At 51.2% G+C, this 21284-nt stretch overlaps 1 protein-coding gene across 1 annotated transcript in view; it reads right to left on the bottom strand.

The window, feature by feature from the left end:
- The window catches only part of ACOT7 (acyl-CoA thioesterase 7), a 128209-nt gene extending 109681 nt beyond the window's left edge, over positions 1 to 18528 (bottom strand). Inside the window, exon 1 of the mRNA XM_054441777.1 lies at positions 17387 to 18528. Within this exon, the coding sequence (XP_054297752.1) occupies positions 17387 to 17529 (143 nt within the window). The 5' untranslated portion in view covers positions 17530 to 18528. The remainder of the gene's footprint in view (positions 1 to 17386) is intronic.
- Between the last annotated feature and the right edge of the window lie 2756 nt (positions 18529 to 21284).

Below are 21284 nucleotides of genomic sequence, written 5' to 3'. Positions count from 1 at the left end.
GGCAGGAGAATCGCTTGAACCTGGCAGTCAGGAGGTTGCAGTGAGCTGAGATGGCGCCAGTGCACTCCAGCCTGAGGAACAACAGCGAGAAACTTGGTCTAAAAAAAAAACAAAAACAAACAAACAAAAAAATTAGCCAGGCACAGTGGGGTGCACCTGTAGTCATGGCTACTTGTGAGGCTGAGGTAGGAAGATCACCTGAGCCCAGGAGGTTGAAGCTACAGTGAGCCGTGATTGTACCACTGCTTTCTAGCCTTGGTGACAGAGCAACTCATTAAAAATAAGGTGGGAGGGGCCAGGCGTGGTGGCTCACGCATGTAATCCCAGCACTTTGGGAGGCCAAGGAGGGCAGATCACGAGGTCAGGAGATCAAGACCAGCCTAGCCAACATGGCGAAACCCCATCTCTACAAAATATACAAAAATTAGCAGGGCGTGGTGCCATGTGCCTATAATCCCAGCTACTTGGGAGGCTAAGGCAGGATAATAGCTTGAACCTGGGAGGCGGAGGTTGCAGTGAGCCGAGATGGCGCTATTGCACTCCAGCCTGGGCAACAAGAGCAAAACTCCATCTCAAAAAAAAAAAAAAAAAAAATTAGCTGGGCTTGGTGGTGGGCACCTGTAGTCCCAGCTACTCGGGAGGCTGAGGCAGGAGAATGGCGTGAACCCGGGAGGCAGAGCGAACATGGGCGACAGAGCGAGACTCCGTCTAAAAAATAAAAAATAAAAATTAATAATAATAATAATAATAAGGTGGGAGGGTGGGGGCAGAGGGCCAAAGACCCAAACAGATGCCTGATATAAGAGGATATACAGACAGCAAATAGGCACATGAAAAGATGCTCAACACCTTATGTCATTTGGAAACTGCAAATTAAAACAACACTGAGACATCACTACATACCTGTCAGAATGGCCTAAACCCAAAGTACTGACAACATCAAATGCTGGTGAGGAGGTGGAGCACAGGAGCCCTCATTCACTGCTGGTGAGAATGCAAAATGGCACAGCCACTTTGGAAGATAGTTTGGCAGTTTTCTACAAAGCTAAATGTACTCTTCAATTAAATCAATCCTATATTCCATTAAATACATTAAAAAATACATGTAAAGGACAAGTGTGGTAGCTCACGCTTATAATCCTAGCACTTTGGGAGGCTGAGGCAGGAAGATCACTTGAGCCCAAGAGTTCGAGACCAGCCTGGACAACATAGCGAGACTCCATCTCTATTTAAATAATAAAAAAATACATTATGTAAAAACTTAGTAGGTACATGGAAGCAATTAAATGCAAAATCAAGTAAAAATTCAAGCTGGATATGGGTGACTTAAGAATCTTACTAGAATCTTAATAGGTGTCAGATAACATGGATCAATTCAGCAACTTCAGGCTGGTTTATGAGTGTCACCACTTCTAAGAGCCTGGCTTTTATAAGGCACAAGACAAGGTGAGATTTTCCTGTCATTAAAGGAAGCACAGAGTATCAATCATGCAGGATGTAGTTTCCTGAGACACCAAAGAGTAGTATCAAAAGCAATTCCATTGTAAAAGCTGAGTTCTAAATACAAGCGACACCTGAGTGAACACAGCAACAAAACTTGTTTGTTTTGACGAGTCTTGCTCTGTCGCCCAGGCTGGAGTGCAGTGGCGCGATCTTGGCTCACTGCAAGCTCCACCTCCCAGGTTCACGCCGTTCACCTGCCTCAGCCTCCCGAGTAGCTGGGACTACAGGCGCCCGCCACCACACCTGGCTGATTTTTTGTATTTTTAGTAGAGACGGGGTTTCACCATTTTAGCCAGGATTGTCTTGATCTCCTGACTTTGTGATCTGTCCGCCTAGGCTTACCAAAGTGCTGGGATTACAGGCGTGAGCCACCGCGTGAGCCAAACATCAAAGTTTGGCACTTACTGTAAACAATGGCTGGGAGGTGGAGCTTGCAGTGAGCCAAGATCGCGCCACTGCACTCCAGCCTGGGCGACAGAGCAAGACTCGTCAAAACAAACAAACAAACAAACAATGGCACCAGTTACAAGGCCAAAGCATCCACTCGCTACAATGCCACCACTGTTCAAATTAATTCCACCAGAGCAGCCCTGGGTGCCCGAGAGGTAGTGGCTCAAGGTAAGACTGGAACTGGTGGCCTGGAGATTGTCAGGAGGGGAGGGAGGCGCAGTGTCTATGACCAGCATGCCCTCTGCTGGTGGCCGAGGTGCTCCCCGACATCGCCAGACTGGGGCAGACGGTCCAGTCCCCCAGTGATACATTTTACAGCAAAGCACACACACCACGGGCCTTCCCAGGTCCCAGCCAACAAGTCCCATGGGGGCAGGTACCATTGGGCCTTCTCCCAGTCCCGGGCTCATGGGCACACAGCCAGCAAGAGGAATGTCTGGCCCTCCTGAATCAGAGACTCGGTTTCCTTTACTCTCCCAAGGCTCGAGAAGCTCCCAGCCTCACACGGCTCAGCTGCCAGCCCCTGACCTGCCACAGCTCAGCCTCCAGCCCTGAGGCCAAAGGATTCAAGGCAGGGCACAGAGACATCTGGGCTGTCTGGCATGGCCCTGGTAAGGTCTCCTGTGGGGACCTACCCCCAGGGAGGCCCAGACAGCAAGAGCCTATCATGTGCCATGGGACAGGCTAAAGCCACAGAAGAACATTTAGGAGGAGGAGGAGGGAAGGAGGACAGAAAGGCTGATGAGGGCAGGGGCTGGTGTTCAGCAAGGGGAGGGGAAACAGATGTGGACAGGTGCACAGCGTGGCCTGCCCCTGAGAAGTAATGTCCCTAGAGTCCTAGTTTTATTATTGCTCAAGGGCTTTTTTTTTCTTTGAGACAGAGTCTCGCTCTGTTGCCCAGGCTGGAGTGCAGTGGCGCGATCTTGGCTCACTGCAAGCTCCGCCTCCTGGGTTCACGCCATTCTCCTGCCTCAGCCTCCCAAGTAGCTGGCACTACAGGCGCCCGCCACCACCCCTGGCTAATATTTTGTATTTTTAGTAGAGACGGGATTTCACTGTGTTAGCCAGGATGGTCTCGATCGCCTGACCTCATGATCCGCCCGCCTCGGTCTCCCAAAGTGCTGGGATTACAGGTGTGAGCCACTGCACTCAGCCTGCTCAAGCAGTTTCTGTTTCTGTCCTCCAGGTCAGAGATAAATGACCCCCAGGTATAAGAGTTCAAAGAAAGGATGCAGCGGCTGTCTTTGGCCTCCACTTGCCAGCTGTGACCGCAAGCAAGTAGCTCCACCTCTAATGCCTGCTCCCCAGCCTATAAAGAGGTGTGTCCACACGTGCAAATGGAGCTGGACCCCTACCACATATCATACATAACAACTAACTCAAGCTAGGTCAAACACCTAAATGGTAAGAGCTAAAGCTATGTAACTTTTTTTTTTTTTTTTTTTTTTGAGACAGGGTCTCACTCTGTTGCCCAGGCCCCAGTGCAGTGCTGTGGTCTCTAACTCACTTCACTGCAGCCTTGACTTCCCAGGCTCAAGCAATCCTCTCACCTCAGCCTCCCAAGTAGCTGGTACTACAGGCATGCACCACCACACCTGGCTAACTTTTTTAATTTGTAGAGATGAGGTCTTCCTATGTAGCCCAGGCTGGTCTTGAACTCCTGAGCTCAAGCAGTCTTCCCACTTCGACTTCCCAAAGTGCTGGGATTACAGATGTGAGCCACAGCATCTATCCTATAAAACTCTTTAAAGAAAATAGGCCAGGCGTGGTGGCCTATAATCCCAGCAATTTGAGAGGCTGAGGTGGGCATATCGCTTGAGGTCAGGAATTCAAGACCAGCCTGGCCAACGTGGTGAAACTCTGTCTCTGCTGGAAAAAAAATACAAAAAGTAGCTGGGTGTGGTGGTGCACACCTGTAGTCCTAGCTCCTTGGGAAGTTGAGGCAGGGGAATCACTTGAACCCAGGAGGCGGAGGTTGCAGTGAACTGAGATCATGCCACTGCACTCTAGCCTGGGCATCACAGCAAAGAAAAAGTAAAAAGACAACCCAGTGAGTGGAAAAAAATAATTGCAAATCACATCTGACATAGCCAATCATGAAAAAGAACAAAGCTGGAAGATTCACACTTTCTGATTTCAAAACTTACCACAAAGCTACAATAATCAAAACAGTATGGCATTAGCATAAAGACAGACATAAGAATCAATAGAACAGAGAGCCCCAGAAATAAACTCAAATGATATATATGGTCAAATGATCTATGTGACAAGGGTATAAACACCTTTCGGCCGGGTGTGGTGGCTCACTCCTGCAATCCCAGCATGTTGGGAGGCCAAGGCGGGAGGATCACGAAGTCAGGAGTTCAAGACCAGCCTGATCAACATGGTGAAACACCGTCTCTACTAAAAACACAAAAATTAGCCAGGCATGGTGGCATGTGCCTGTAATCTCAGCTACTCAGGAGGCTGAGGCTTGAACCGAGGAGGCGAAGGTTGCAATGAGCTGAGATCACGCCACTGCACTCCAGCCTGGGCAACAGAGCAAGACCGTCTCAAAAAAAAAAAGGAAGAAGACCTTTCAATGGGGAAAGACAATCTTTTCAACAAATGGTGCTAAGGAACTGGATATTTACACACAAAAGAATGAGTTGCACCTTTACCTAATAGCATATACAAAAAAAAAAAAAAAAAAAAAAAAAAAACCTCAAAATGGATCATAAGCCAAAAAGTAAAACCTAAAACTGTAAAACTCTTAGAAGAAAACATAAGGCTAAAGCTTTACAACACTGGATTTGGTGATGATTTCTTGGCTATGACATCTAAGGCACAAGGAACAAAAGAAAACAGACAAATTGTATGTAATAAGAACTTTAAAATGTGTGCATCAACAGACAATATCAACAGAGTATAAACACACCCCACAGAATGGGAGAAATTATTTGCAAATCATATATCTGATAAGGGATTAATGTCCAGAATATATAGAGAACTCCTAAAACGCAACAATAAAAAAACCAACCATACACATTGCATTCATGTATCAAAATACCACACTATACCCATAAATATGTACAATTATTATGTGTCAAAAACAATAAAAGCAAAAATGGACACAGAGACTTTCTCAAACACCAAAAGCTATAGTCTTCAGTTTCAGAATACTGATGAAAATTTGAAAAATATATACACGGATACTTATATAGATACACAAGGATATGTATATAACATGCACATAATATACACTACACCTATACATGTCTATGTTCAAGTATATGAATAAATATACAAACACTTTAGCAATACATTTAATTTTCAGTTTTAAAAAAACCCTGATTCAAAAATGAGCAAACAACTTGAGTAGACATTTCTACAAAGAAAAAATATAGTTGACAAATAAACACATGAAAAGACACTCAACATCACTAAACATTAGGGAAATGCAAAGCAAAACCACAATGAAACACCACTTCACACCCATTAGGATGGCAACTATCAAAAAAAACAGAAAATAACAAGTATTGACAAGGATGCCCAGAAACCAGAACCCATGTACACTGTCAGTGGAAATGTAAAATGGCATAGCCGCTGTGGAAAACAGTACGGTCGTTTCTTTAAAGATTTAAAATAGAATTGCCATATGATCCAGCAATTCCACTTCTGGGAATATATCCTAAAGAACTAAAAACGGGGTCTCTGATGTGTTCATAGCAGCATTATTCACAAGCTAAAATCTGGGATTAACCCAAGTGTCCATCCACAGATGATGGGATAAGCAAAATGTGGTCCATCCATGAAATGGAACATGATTCAGCCTTTAAAAGGAAGGCAATGAGCCTGGCGCGGTGGCTCACGCCTGTAATCCCAGAACTTTGGGAGGCCGAGGCGGGCGGATCATGAGATCAGGAGATCGAGACCATCCTGGCTAACACGGTGAAACCCCATCTCTACCAAAAATACCAAAAAAAAAAAAAATTAGTTGGGCGTGATAGTGGGCGCCTGTAGTCCCAGCTACTCGGGAGGCTGAGGCAGGAGAATGGCCTGAACCCGGGAGGCGGAGCTTGCAGTGAGCCGAGATTGCGCCACTGCACTCCAGCCTGGGCGAAAGTGCAAGACTTGGCCGGGCGCGGTGGCTCACGCCTGTAATCCCAACACTTTGGGAGGCCGAGGCAGGCAGATCACGAGGTCAAGACCATTCTGGCCAACATGGGGAAACCCCGTCTCTACTAAAAATTCAAAAATTAGCTGGGCGTGGTGGCGGCACCTGTAGTCCCAGCTACGCGGGGGCTTGAGGCAGGAGAATCGCTTGAATCTGGGAGGCGGAGGTTGCAGTGAGCCAAAATTGTGCCACCGCACTCCAGCCTGGGCGACAGAGCGAGACTCTGTCTCAAAAAAAAAAAAAAAAAAAAAACTGAGCTGGACATTTAAAAATGATTAAAATGAGCCTGGGAAACACAGTGAGACGTAGTGGGTGACAGAGCAAGAAAATATGGCTACAAATACATATATGGTAGCCAGGCACTGTAATCCCAGCACTTTGGGAGACAGACCGAGATGGGCAGATCCCTTGAGCTCAGGAGTTTGAGACCAGCCTGGCCAACATGGTGAAATCCTGTCTCTACAAAAACTACAAAAATTACCCAGGTGTGGTAGCACATGCCTGTAGTCCCAGCTACTCGGGTGGCTGAGGCAGGAGGATCACTTGAGGTAGAGGCTCAGTGACCAAGATTGTACCACCATATGCGGCCCAGAAGACAGAGTAACACCCTGTCTCAATTTAAAAAACAAAACAAAAACTGCCATCTTAACTATATACATATATACATATCATTAAGATGGCAGTTTTTTTTTTTTTTTTTTTTGGACAGTTTCGCTCTTGTCACCCAGGCTGGAGTGCAATGTCACAATCTTGGCTCACTGCAACCTCCGCCTCCCAGGTTCAAGTGATTCTCCTGCCTCAGCCTCCCGAGTAGCTGGGACTACAGGCGTGGGCTACCACGCCCAGCTAATTTTTGTATTTTTAGTAGAGAGGGGGTTTCACCATCTTGGCCAGGCTGGTCTCCAACTCCTGACCTCAGGTGATCCACCCACCTTGGCCTCCCAAAGTGGTGGGAATACAGGTGTGAGCCACCGTGCGTGGCTAAGATGGCAGATTTTTTTTTTTTTTTTTTTTTTTTTTTTTTTGAGATGGAGTCTCGCTCTGTTGCCTAGGCTGGAGTGCAGTGGCACGATCTCGGCTCACTGCAAGCTCCGCCTCCCGGGTTCATGCCATTCTCCTGCCTCAGCCTCCGGAGTAGCTGAGACTACAGGCGCCCGCCACAACGCCTGGCTAATTTTTTGTATTTTTAGTAGAGACAGGGTTTCACCTTGTTAGCCAGGATGGTCTCGATCCCTGACCTCATGATCCACCCGCCTCGGCCTCCCAAAGTTCTGGGATTACAGGCGTGGGCCACCGCGCCTGGCCTGACGGCAGATTTTTTTAATGGTAAATTATATATTATGTGTATTTTAACAGAGTTTTTTTTTTTGAAAGACAGAGTCTTGATCTGTCGCCCAGGCTGGATTGCAGTGGTGCAATCAGCTCACTGTAGCCTCAACTTCCTGGGTTCAAGCAATCTTCCTGCCTCAATCTCCTGAGTGGCTGAGACTACAGGCACACCCCACCTACTCCGCATCTGGCTAATTTTTTTTTTTTTTTTTGAGACGGAGTCTTGCTCTGTCGCCCAGGCTGGAGTGCAGTGGCGCGATCTCGGCTCACTGCAAGCTCCGCCTCCCGGGTTCAAGCCATTCTCCTGCCTCAGCCTCCCAAGTAGCTGGGACTATAGGCGCCCGCCACCGCACCCAGCTAATTTTTTGTATTTTTAGTAGAGACGGGGTTTCCCAGTGTTAGCTAGGATGGTCTCGATCCTCTAACCTCATGATCCGCCCGCCTCGGCCTCCCAAAGTGCTGGGATTACAGGCATGAGCCACCACGCCCAGCCAACATCTGGCTAATTTTTTAATTTTTAGTAGAGATCAGATCTTCCTATGTTGCCCAGGCTGACAACTTTTTTGAATTGGAAAGTTTTCTTAATTAAAAAATTTTATCTGAGAAGGGACTTGCATCTAGAATATGTAAAGAGCTCTCATCACTCAACAACAAAAAGACAATTAAACCAATTGGAAAATAGAGGAAAGACCTGACTAGACAGCTCTCTAAAAATACACAGTGGTCAATAAGCACATGAGAAGATGCTCAGTATCATCTTCTCTCATTAGGGAAATGTACATCAAAGCCACAGTGAGATACCACTGCACATCTACTAGCATAGCTAGAATTCAAAAGATGGATAATAACAAGTGCTGACAAGGATATGGGGAAATTGAATCCCTTTTACAGTGCTGGTGGGAATGTGAAATGGTGCAGCCACTTTGGAAACAGTCTGGTAATTCCTCAAGAGAATAACCACAAAATTACCATATGACCCAAAAATTATATTCCTAGGCGAGCTGTTTTTACTCATGCTTTTAATAACAAACATGGGTGTCTCTTTCAACCCCACTTCTCCAACTCTCTGACACTAGGTGGGTGTCCTACAATTCAAGTAAAGTCTGGCACTACCTTCTGCCATGTAGGAAGGTAAGGCTGAAAGTGCTAACCCGCTAATCCTCCCTTGTTGGTCTTTCTGGAGACCAGCTCTCATCCTGAAGCTATATCTAGGGTCCCCAGCCACCAGTTCTCTCATCAGCATACTAGACACTCTTAGGACTACAGAGGTCCCAAGGGCTTGGGGAGCTCCATGTCAGGAGAACAAAAAACCTCCCTACCACCCCTTTCAAAATTGATGGAGGTCATGGTCCCACAGCTCTGTGAACATAAAACTGTAATCTACTAGCTTGTACACGTTAGTGAATGAATTGTATGGCATGAGAACTATAACCCAATAAAGCTGGCACAAAGGAGGAGGTATGTATGCCCACTCAACAGAGTTTCTGTAAAGTTTAGGAGAAATAAAGTATGCAAAAGCCATCTGTAAGCAGCTAAACACTGCACTGTTAGGATCAGCCAATCGTGCAGGGACAGCTCCCTCTGGCCCTGCACCAACCTTCTGGTCTAAAATCACAGCTTAACATCCAGCCTAGGGACAAAGCAGGGCACGGATGCCAGCTGCCAGCTGTGAGCCAGCACAGCTGCTGGCTCGCAGGAGCCTTGATCTGCAGAGGCCCAGATTCCCACAGCCCAGGGCTGCCAGGTCACCTCCTCCAACAAAGCCCAGGGGTTCCGCTGGTCCCTAGGGGAAGAACATGCCAGGTATCCACTGAGCATGGCCACTTAAGTGGGCACCTTCAATCCAGCAAAACACACAGCTCATCCAACACCCGGCCCTACTACCCTCCCCAAAACTCCTCCAAGTTATGTGGCCCAAGGCCCTGGCTGCCCAGTCGGCCTTGCAAGTGGGACACCATGGGCACAAAATATTCCCAGTCATCCTACCTTCCAGTAATGCAGGCTCCACAGGGTGGGAGATCAGCCCTGGGTCCAACCACCTGGATGGGAGCACAGCACCCTCGCCAGGGCCCCACACATCCCTGGCCAGCCACCAGCCTCCTGGAAGATGCCTGCCTCCCAAACTCACAGAGCCGGAGAACCCTGGCAAGCAGCTTCATCCTGCGGTAAGTGGGCAAACTGTTTACCCAGTGACAAGCATGATGCCCGGCAGAGCCCAAGCCTGTGTCTGCCTGGCCGGCTCAACAGTGAGCTAATGTGATCCCTCCCTGATAGAAAGCACCAGGCTCCTGCTCCTCCTAGGACCGCCCCTCCCCCACCAGCCCCCAGCAAGCCGCCTCCTCGGCTTCCGGAACTGGATCACAGGATGTTCTCTACAAAAGACCAGTGATGCAAGGAATCCATGACTCGGCCTGAACTCACAGACAGGGAAACAGAACAGAGCCACCACCCCTCTGCGGGAGAGGATGAACTGGGTGGGGCCGCAAGCAACACTCATAAGGGTTCCCACCTCCAGGACCTTAAACCTCGCACCACTCAGGCTGGCCCTCAGGCAAGTAGAAGAAGGAGTTCCACCTGGGCCGAGTTCCAGCTGGGCAGAGAAGTCTTGGCTCACAGGCACCAGGAGCGCTGGAAGGCTGCGGGGAAGCCGAGGAAGGCCAACACACCGCACAACACGGCAGGTGCCTGGCCCTCCTCTGACAGTGGCCCTCAAGCTCTGGGAGGGCTGAGGAAAATGCAGATTCCTGGGCCTACCCATCCCTGAACTTCCCCGTCCCTGGAGTTAGAGGCAGTAGCTCTGGGGTGGAGGCTTAGGAGCCTGGTTTTCTTTTTATTCTTCATTGTGGTAAACATCAAATGCTTACAAAAGTAGAGGGAGGAGGGAGTGAACCCCTATGTCCCCATCAAGCAGCCCCAAAACAGTCAGCTCAGGTCATCTCTGGTCTCTGCTCCCACCTGCTCCCCGTGCCAGGTTATTCTGCAGCAAATCCTGGACTTCCCAGTACGACATCGTAAATATGTCTGCATTTCCTCTCAAAGATAAAAGCTCCTTGTAAAAAACCTAAAGGAGGGGTATGGTGACTCATGCCCACAATTCCAGCACTTTGGGAGGCCGAGGTGGGAAGATCACTTGAGCCCAGGAGTTCGAGACCCTCCTGGGCAACAAAGTGAGATCATGTCTCTACAAAAAATCTTTTTAACATTAGCCAGGCACAGAGGCGTGCACTCGTAGTCCCAGCTACTCGAAAGGCTGAGGTGGGAGAATCCCTTGAGCCCAGGAGGTTGGGGCTGCAGAGAACCATGATTGCACCACTGCACCACTTAGTTGCCTGGGCAACTAAGCGAGACCCTGTCTCAAATAAAAATAAAAACCACAAAACAAAGATTTCATCTAAAATATCATCCTAATTCCTAATATCATTAAATACCAAGTGACTTCATGTTTCTGTCCTAAATGAATTGAAATCTGCATTTGTGAACTTCATTCACAAGATCCCAAGTCTTTGTTGCCTGGTGAAGAGAAACTGCAGTGTGCAGGGAACAGGGTACTACAGGGCTACGGGGACACAGGAGTGAGGCCCAGCACTGAGCTCAATCCGGTTCCATCGACACGAAATTCTAGAAGAGGCACAGTGAGTGGTGAAAGCAGATCTTTTTGCCAGGGGCCAACAGTAGAGGAATTTTGGGAGTTTGGAAATATTCGACATCACAACTGGGCCGGCCACTACTCAGTGCGCACACTCATCAAAACTCAGCAAACTGTATGTTTCAAATATTCTTGTGGATGCATTCTAAATATATCTCAATAAAGCTGGTTTAAAAAAGCAAACTACAAAACAATTATCTTACCTTAAAAAAAAAGTAGTGATTCCTTAAAATCATTATCAGGGGACTATTCAGGTTTCCCCATTATCTCCTCAATCTTCATCTTGTTGACTCTCTGCTGAAGTACTATTCACATGCAGAAAACCGGTATTTGTAACAGACTTCCCCAGTTATTCCCACGCAGGTGTCCAAGGATGGGGAGGCACATCCTTGATCCCCCTCCCCAGGAGGGCTCTGAGAGTGAGAGGCCAAGGGGTGGGATGGCAAGACAGCCTATGGGGTCACCCCCTGGTGCAGGCTACACAGGCCAGGTGGGTCACACAGGAGAAAGCCACTTCTGGTCTGACCAGAACTGGGGAGCCAGCTAGCTGCAGGTGCCAATTCCAGGGCAATGCCAGGCTAACTGGCCCACTTACAGCGTGAGGTTGGATAGTGGGTAGACAAAGGCCTCCCCACATACAGGTTCTCTGGGCTACAAAGACTGCATCTTCACCCAGGGTCCCCACATCCCAGCAGCAAGAGAGCCAGCACTGTAAATCATTTTACGGAACGCTCCAGAATACAAGCTCTGAGTGTGGCTTCTGTAAATCAGGTTCTTTCTTTCTTTGTTTCGCTTTTTTTTTTTTTTTTGGAGATGGAGTTTTGCTCTTGTTACCCAGGCTGGAGTGCAATGGCACAATCTCGGCTCACTGCAACCTCCGCCTCCCAGGTTCAAGCGATTCTCCTGCCTCAGCTTCCCAAGTAACTGGGATTACAGGCACCCGCCACCACGCCCAGCTAATTTTTTTTTCTTTTTTTTTTTGAGACCAAGTCTCGCTCTGTCACCCAGGCTGGAGTGCAATGGTGGGATCTTGACTCACTGCAAGCTCCACCTCCCGGGTTCACGCCATTCTCCCGCCTCAGCCTCCCAAGTCACTGGGACTACAGGCGACTGCCACGACGCCCAGCTAATTTTTTTGTATTTTTAGTGGAGATGGGGTTTCACCGTGTTAGCCAGGATGGTCTCCATCTCCTGACCTCGTGATCCGCCCACCTGGGCCTCCCAAAGTGCTGGGATTACAGGTATGAGCCACCACGCCTGGCCCACGCCCAGCTAATTTTTGTATTTTTAGTAGAGATGGGGTTTCATCATGTTGGCCAGGATGGTCTCTATCTCTTGACCTCATGATCCACCTGCCTTGGCTTCCCAAAGTGCTGGGATTACAGGCTTGAGCCACAGCCCCTGGCCAGGTTCTTTCTTTTCATTAATTCCATTATAAAACCAAAGACAGAGCCTGGCCTGATGCAGTGGCTCACACCTGTAATTCCAGCACTTTGGGAGGCCGAGGCGGGCAGATCACTTAAGATCAGGAGTTCGAGACCAGCCTGGCCAACACACTGAAACCCTGTCTCTACTAAAAATACAAAAATTAGCCGAGTGTGGTGGTGGGTGCCTGTAGTCCCAGCTACTCGGGAAGCTGAGGAGAGGAGAATTGCTTGAACTGGGGAGGCAGAGGTTGCAGTGAGCCAAGATCCTGTCACTGCACTCCAGCCTGGGTGACAGAGTGAGACTCTCTTAAAAAAAAGGCCGGTTGCAGTGACTCACACCTGTAATCCCAGCACTTTGGGAGGCCGAGGTGGGTGAACCACAAGGTCAGGAGATCGAGACCATCCTGGCTAACACAGTGAAACCCCGTCTCTACTAAAAATACAAAAAAAAATTAGCCGGGCATGGTGGTGGGCACCTGTAGTCCCAGCTACTAGGGAGGCTGAGGCAGGAGAATGGCGTGAACCCAGGAGGTGGAGCTTGCAGTGAGCCGAGATCGCACCACTGCACTCCAGCCTGGGCGACAGAGCGAGACTCCATCTCAAGAAAAAAAAAAAAAAAAAAGACAAAGGTAGAGCCCCTCTTTGTCTTTTCCCTTGGGGGAAATAATTCTAACCCCATAACATACTGAAACTCATAGCCACTCAACTACAGGTTTATTGACCTGTCAACTAGACCTCAGACCTTATTCCAGGCATTCATGGTACCACATGGTACAACACAATTCCTGATCTCAGGAAACTTCCTGGTAGATCTGCATCTAAGAGCACGGCAAGCAAAGAAAACACAAAAAAACCTTGTAGATTTCACACATCTACCTACAAATAAAGCATGCCAAGTTATCTGCCTGCTGGGTGGTATCCATGCCAAGGTCCCCCTCCATCAGCATGGTTATTCCAGAGCTGGCTACAGTCCCCACAAAGCCTTGGAACTTCCTTTAGGAACACCCTGTCCCCCACAGACCTACCAGTAAATTGATGTTTAAATTTCTCTACATATTGCACTCCCCAAAAGATAGCCACCAGCCACAGGTGGCTACCCACCTGAATTTAAATTGATGCAATTAAAAAATCTGTTCCCTTTGTGACCAGCCTGACCAACATGGTGAAACTCCATCTCTACTAAAAAACATACAAAAAAATTAGCTGGGCGTGGTGGCAGGCGCGTGTAATCCCAACTACTCAGGAGGCTGAGGCAGGAGAATCAGTAGAACCTCGGAGGTGGAGGTTGCAGTGAGCCGAGATGGCGCCTAGCCTGGGGGACAGGGCAAGACTCCACCTCAAAAAAAAAAAAAAAAAAAAAAGCCCCTATCCCTTCAACAGTGTCTGAACTGAGAACATGTGACCATTCTGTCTAAGATGGTGGAAATTTGGACGTCCTCACCCCTGCTAGACTGTGACCCCTTAAGGCAGGGGCCAAATTTTCCACGTTTCCCTCCTGGTGCTATGCTTCTTGGCAGTGTCCAGTAAAGCCTTGTTAAATTCATGGGCTTGGCTGTGCTAGGCCAGGAGGCTCCTCTTTCAACTTGGGGTGTCAGCTCAGATGTCCTTAAAGGGCTCCCCATCCTAGTACAGTCACTCTCCAGTGTCCCGCGGTTTCTCTGAGTCAAGCCGATGTGATCACAGCCTTCTCTTCACAGGCCTACCCCCACCACCACTCCCGCCTACTCCTTTGGCAGTCACGCTCTGCACCTGAGGCTCACCCGCTCACTCATGAGCAGGGGCAGCCAGGCATCCTGCTCACCAGTCGTCTGGCCAAGGCAGCCACTTAGAAACAATATGAAATTGGCCAGGCACGGTGGCTCATGCCTGTAATTCTCAGCACTTTGGGAGGCCGAGGCGGGCAGATCATCTAAGGTCAGGAGTTCGAGACCAGCCTGGCCAACATGGTGAAACCCCATCTCCACTAAAAATACAAAAATTAGCTGGGCACAGTGGTGCACGCCTGTAGTCCCAGCTAGTCGGGAGGCTGAGGCAGGAGAATCACTTGAACTAAGGAGGCAGAGGTTGCAGTTAGCCGAGAGTGTGTCACCGCACTGCAGCCTGGGTGACAGAGTGAGACTCCATCCCCAAAAAAAAGAAACAATATGCAATTGTGAAGCTGAGATAGCAGACTTGGTTTACAGTGGGTAAGAAAAAGCACACACGGGCCAGGCGCAGTGGCTCATGCCTGTAATCCCAGCACTTTGGGAGGCTGAGGCAGGCAGATCACCTGAGGTCAGGAGTTCAAGACCAGCCTGGCCAACATGGTGAAAACCCGTCTCTACTAAAAATACAAAAATTAACCAGGCATGATGGCGGGTGCCTATAATCCCAGCAACTCAGGAGGCTGAGGTGGAAGAATCGCTTGAACCCAAGAGGCAGAAGTTGCAGTGAGATCACGCCATTGCATTCCAGTCTGGGTGACAGAGTGAGACTGTCTCAAAAAAAAAAAAAAAAAAAAGCACACACTGTATGGAAGTGTCTAAAGCTATACAAAAATCTAGTAACTAGGCTAGGAGCAGTGGCTCACGCCTGTAATCCCAGCACTATGAGAGGCTGAGGCGGGAGAATCACCTGAGGTCAGGAGTTCAAGACCAGCCTGGCCAACATGATGAAACCCCGTCTCTACTAAAAATACAAAAATTAGCTGGGCGTGGTGGCACACGCCTGTAGTCCCAGCTACTCGGGAGGCTGAGGCACAAGAACTTTTTCCAGCTGGGTGCAGTGGTTCACGCCTGTAATCCCAGCATTTTGGGAGGCCGAGGCGGGCAGATCACAGATCACCTGAAGTCACTCTGTCACCCAGGCTGCAGTGCGGTGACACACTCTCGGCTAACTGCAACCTCTGCCTCCTTAGTTCAAGTGATTCTCCTGCCTCACCTGGCCAACATGGAGAAACCCCCATCTCTACCAAAAACACAAAAACTAGCCAGGCGTCGTGGCGCACTCTTGTAGTCCCAGCTATTCGGGAGGCTGAGGCCCAAGAATCACTTGAGCCCGGGAGGCAGGGGTTGCAGTGAGCTGAGATCGGGCCACTGCACTCCAGCCCGGGTGACAGAGTGAGACTCTGTCTCAAAAAACAAAAAATCTAGTAACTGTTAGAAGCTGGGTGAAAAAAGACAACATGTATAAATTGGCTATTCACCATCCTGAAGAAGTAAGTAAAAGTCCAGCCTTCTACAGGAAGATTTAAATCAAGGTTTCCTTTATTCAGGAGAGGGGTGGGAAGAATACTGGATCTGGAGTCAGAAGACTTGGGCAGGGGCTGTCCCTGGAGCTCCTGGAGCAGGATGACCTTACACAGTTACTCAACTCCCAAAACTGCCATTTCCTCCTCCACCCAGGTAAGGGTGGCACTACCGACCATCAACCTCCCAGGGAAGTTGGGCAAAGCAAGTGGGATGAGACAGGTATAAGCTCTTTGCAAACCATGGAGCCCAAGGTTCCCAGCCAATACTCAGCAGAGCTGATTCAGGAACCTGATGCAGGCTGTCTCCAGTTATTTCCATTTTTTTTTTTTGCCCCCCTTTCCCCACCTCCAGAGTCGATGGGACCAGAACAGCCACACAGCCAAAGTCAAAGGGGCAGGGCTCCCCCAAAGACGTTCCCCCTCTGGAAAAGTCAAAACGGACCTTGAGGTAAGGAGAGGCCCTCGACCAGGCCAGAAGATGAGACTGGGAGTCAAGGAGCGCCGTTCACCCAGGACTTGCTATATGCCCAGCCTTCCTGGAGATGTCAACATCTACAGGAAAGTAACTTGCTTCTATTGGACTTGGCTTGAGCCCAAGGTCAGTCTGTGATGCCCAACCCCCAAATGTGAGGAACCCACCACCAAAACAGAAAGCAGCTCTCACTCCCCGTAGTTCATCAAGCAGGATAGGACCAGTCGCAGGCCACAGAACCTGTGTGCAGTGGCTGAAAACCTAGACTCCTTGTCCTCACTTAGCTCATGCACAAATGCCAGCCTGCTGCTTCCGATTCTGCCGAAGAGAACTGCAGAGTAACCTTGAGGCTGCCCTCCCCACCTCCTATGGGAAATGAGCTTGTTCATGATCTCCAGCCTCCAGCCTCCAGCTTCCTCTGGGGGCCTGCATCTATCTACTCAGTACCTGGTGGAGGAAGAGGGGGTGCTCTAGAAGGACAACCCTTTGCCTCTATTGTGTAAGATGCTTTCAGGCCCAATAGACCACTGATTCCCTTTTCTTGACAGTAAACTGTTAGAGGCAGACAGTATTATCTGTTCTTCCTTTCAACACCTGCCCTCCCCCAAACCGAAGCAGTGCACTGAAGACGGTAGCTCTGCAACCTCCTCCCACAGAGGCACCCATCGAGGGGCTCGCGCGGCTCTGGGCACCTCCCCTCCACCTCTGGGGGCTTTGGTTAGCGCAGCACAACCGCCGAGGTAACGATCCCGAATCCTCGAGGAGCCTAAGCAGGACCACGGGGCTGAGACTCCGGGATGCTCGGGCGAAGCCCGAGGCGGGGCGGCCCACGGGCGCCGGTTGCCGGGCTCTGGAGCTGTGCATTGACCTCCGCCCGCCCCATCCCTGCCTGGCTTCCTCGCCCAAACGGCCCGTGGCGCGGCCGCCGCCCTGGGGATGCGGCCGGGAGGAGCCGGCGGGAGGCGGTCGGGGGCCGCCCGGCTTGTGCGGCATCGCGAGTCGCATCCCGGCCTCAGGCGGGCGGGCGTCCGGGGCGGCGGCGCGGGAGGCCGTGCGAGGAATCGGCGGGCGGGGGCGGCCTCGGCGGGTGGGGACCACAGGGCCGAGCGGGGCAGGCCGGGGGCGGTGACTGGCGCGCCTGGCCGCTGCAGGCTGCGCGCGGGCCCTCTCTTACCGGCAGATCTGGATGGCGGACGGCGTCTCGACGTCTGGGCCCGACATGCTGGGGGCTGCGGCGGCGGATGCGGCGAGCGGCTGCAGAAGGGCGCAGGTGTCTGGCAGGCCCGGCGCGGAATGAATGAGCCCGGGCCGCGCCATAAAGGGGGAGGGCAGAGGTGGAGCGATGGGGCTGGTGAGGCGGGGCCTGCGCGCCGGGGGCGAATCGAACGCGGCCTCCCCGCGCCGGCCCCGCCCCCGCGCCGGCCCCACCCCGGGCCCCGCCTCCCAGGCCGCCAAGGCTGCAGCGAGCTCGCGCGGGCGTACGATTCTGGCGGCGTGAGGGCCCAGGCAGGCGCCGCTTCCAGAAGGTTCGGTGGCGGTTGGGCCGCGCCGGTGCGGGGAAGGCCCGCGAGCCGCGGCAGTCGCGCCCGACCCGGTGGCAGCCCCGAGGGAAGCGTCTGGGGCGGCCCAAGTGGCAGAGCAGGGCGGACTTGGGCCTTCACTCTCCGCGCGGCGGTAAATATTTGTGCTGGGCGTTCCCGGCCGCCCGCGCTGCCGATTCGCTGCCGCGCCCAGTGCCTGGGCGGCCGGATGAGGTCAGAGCGGAAGGCGCGGCCCGGGCGCCTGGCAGTGGGGCCTGATTCCCACCCCCGCCCCTAACCCACCCCGGCACCAGTCTCCCGCATCGCAGCTCTCGCTGAGATCGGCACTAAGAGAGAATGGAAGGCTGTTTCCTAGAAAGGAGCATTGGTGGCGGCTGCTGGGAAGACACGGGGAAGGGAACGGGCCTTTGGTGCCGCAGCACAAAGCGTCACGAGGTGGGGAGGAGGAAAGGCCCGCGACTGTCTACACCGCCGGCTGCAGTTTTTACTGGGAGCGCTGAGCGCCAGCCTGGAGGTGCACGTGTTGCAGTGAGGAGCCCTGAAACATGCCGTGTTTTACTGCACAAGATGTGCCCTTGAATGGAGTCCAGGCCAGTCGGGGTCACCAAAAAAAATCCACCAAAAAACACCCAAGAAGGGAGAAAAGGTCACCCCCCACGTGCTGGAATGACAGCTTTTTACTTGCTAGGCAGTTTGACCTTTTCCGAATTTTCTACAGTGCACATAGATTTGTACTTACATCTTTAAATTAAAACCCACGCAACTCCGGCTCCCCAGTGCAATTTGAACAACCCATTACACTCAGCTAGGTAGCTCTGAAAGAACTGTGCCTCACCCCGGTCACCCTTGAGTTACCAGACCGTGTAGGCAGCCCATAGCATGATCTGTAGCTCCCAGGAGCAGGGGCAGCCCAAGTCAGAACACTGTGATTTCAAGACTTTTATACTAAGAATTTTGTTTTTCTGTTTTTTTTTTTTTTTTTTTTTTGAGACGGAGTCTCTCTCTGTCACCCAGGCTGGAGTGCAGTGGTACAATCTCAGCCCACTGCAAGCTCCGCCTCCCGGGTTCCCGCCATTCTCCTGCCTCAGCCTCCCCAGTAGCTGGGACTACAGGCGCCCGCCACCACGCCCGGCTAATTTTTTGTATTTTTAGTAGAGACGGGGTTTCACTGTGTTAGCCAGGAAGGGCTCGATCTCCTGACCTCGTGATCCGCCCGCCTCTGTCTTCCAAAGTGCTAGGATTACAGGCGTGAGCCACCACGCCCGGCCTTGTGTTTTCTTTTTTTGATATAGAGTCTTGTTCTGTCGCCCAGGCTGGAATGCAGTGGTTTCTGCCGTCCAGTTTCAAGGGATTCTCCTGCCTCAGCCACACTGAGTAGCTGGGACCATAGGCATGCACCACCACATTTGGCTTATTTTTGTATTTTTAGTACAGATGTGTCCAGAATTGGTGGGTTCTTGGTCTCACTGAATTCAAGAATGAAGCCACGGACACTCGCTGTGAGTGTTACAGCTCTTAAGGTGACGTGTCTGGAGTTTCTTCCTTCTGGTGGGTTCGTGGTCTCGCTGGCTCAGGAGTGAAGCTGCAGACCTTTGTGGTGAGTGTTAACAGCTCATAAAGGCAGCGTGGACCCAAAGAATGAGCAGCAGCAGGATTTATTGCGAAGAGCAAAAGAACAAAGGTTCTACAGTGTGGAAGGGGACCAGAGTCGGTTGCCACTGCTGGCTCCGGCAGCCTGCTTTTATTCTCTCATCTGGGCCCACCCACATCTTGCTGATTGGTAGAGCAGAGTGGTCTGTTTTGACAGGGCGCTGATTGGTGCGTTTACAATCCCTGAGCTGGACACAAAGGTTCTCCATGTCCCCATCAGATTAGCTAGATACAGTGTCGACACAAAGGTTCTCCAGGTACCCACCAGATTAGCTAGATACAGAGTGTGGACACAAAGGTTCTCCAGGTACCCACCAGGTTAGCTAGATACAGAGTGTCGGCACAAAGGTTCTCCATGTCTCCACTAGATTAGCTAGATACAGGGTGTTGACACAAAGGTTCTCCAAGTTCCCACCAGCGTAGCTAGATACAGAGTGTCGGTTGGTGCATTCACAAACCCTGAGCTAGACACAGGGTGCTGATTAGTGTGTTTACAAACCTTGAGCTAGATACAGAGTGCTGATTGGTGTATTTACAATCCCTTAGCTAGACAGAAAGGTTCTCCATGTCCCCACCAGACTCAGGAGCCCAGCTGGCTTCACCCAGTGGATCCCGCACGGGCTGCAGGTGGAGCTGCCTGCTAGTCCCGCGCTGTGCGCCTACACTGCTCAGCCCTTGGTTGGTCGATGGCACTGGGTGCCGTGGAGCAGGGGGCAGCGCTCTTTGGGGAGGCTTGGGCTGCACAGGGGCCCATGGAGCGGGAGGAGGCTCAGGCATGGCGGGTTGCAGGTCCCGAGCCCTGCCCCGCGGGAAGGCGGCTAAGGCCCTGCGAGAAATTGAGCACAGCTGCTGCTGGCCCAGGTGCTAAGCCCCTCACTGCCCGGGGCCGGCGGGCCCGCCGGCCGCTCCGAGTGCGGGGCCTGCCGAGCCCACGCCCACCCGGAACTCGCGCTGGCCCGCAAGCACCGCGCACAGCCCCGGTTCCCGCCCCCGCCTCTCCCTCCACACCTCCCTGCAAGCTGAGGGAGCCGGGTCCGGCCTTGGCCAGCCCAGAAAGGGGCTCCCACAGTGCAGCGGCAGGCTGAAGAGTTCCTCAAGTGCCACCAAAGTGGGAGCCCAGGCAGAGGAGGCGCCGAGAGCCAGCGAGAGCTGTGAGGACTGCCAGCACGCTGTCACCTCTCACAGATGGGGTTTCACCATGTTGGCCAAGCTGGTCTTGAACTTCTGACCTCAGGTGATCCATCCACCCCAGCCTCCCAAAGTGCTGGGATTACAGGCCTGAGACACCTCGTCCGGACGCAGAATTTTGTTTTCTAGTGAGAATTAAGTTGATGCAAGCATCAAGGGCCCCCAAGCCTGTTTAAACACCACCTCTTCCCAATTGAATCCTGAAATGGTTGGAAGCAGTAACTAGATTTAGAGCCTCAAGCAAGGTAGTTTCCTTTTTTTTTTTTTTTTTTTTAATCTTTTGAGACAGAGTCTTGGCTCTTTCACCCAGGCTGGAGTACAGTGGCACAATCCCTGCTCACTGCAGCCTCTGCCTCCAGAGCTCAAGCAGCCCTCCCACCTCAGCCTCCTGAGTAGCTGGAACCACAGGCATGTGCCACCATGCTCAGCTAATTTTTGTACTTTTCTGTATAGAAAGAGCCTCACCACATTGCCCAAGCTGGTCTTGAACTCCTGGGCTCAAGTGATCCACCTGCCTCAGCCTCTCAAAGTGCTATGATTACAGGTGTGCATCACTGTTCCCAGCCTGGCAGTTTCTTTACCTGTGATGTGGGGGTGATAAATACTTTCCTGACCATTGTGAGGACTACTTGGCAGGCTGAGTTAGGGCCTTTCCTCTTCCCTCCTCAAACCTTCTGTTTCTCTATACTGCTC

The sequence above is a fragment of the Pongo pygmaeus genome, chromosome 1 (assembly GCF_028885625.2).
Source record: "Pongo pygmaeus isolate AG05252 chromosome 1, NHGRI_mPonPyg2-v2.0_pri, whole genome shotgun sequence".
NCBI lineage: Eukaryota > Metazoa > Chordata > Mammalia > Primates > Hominidae > Pongo > Pongo pygmaeus.
Note: the sequence above shows the minus strand (reverse complement) of the source record. Positions and strands in the feature narration are given on the sequence as shown.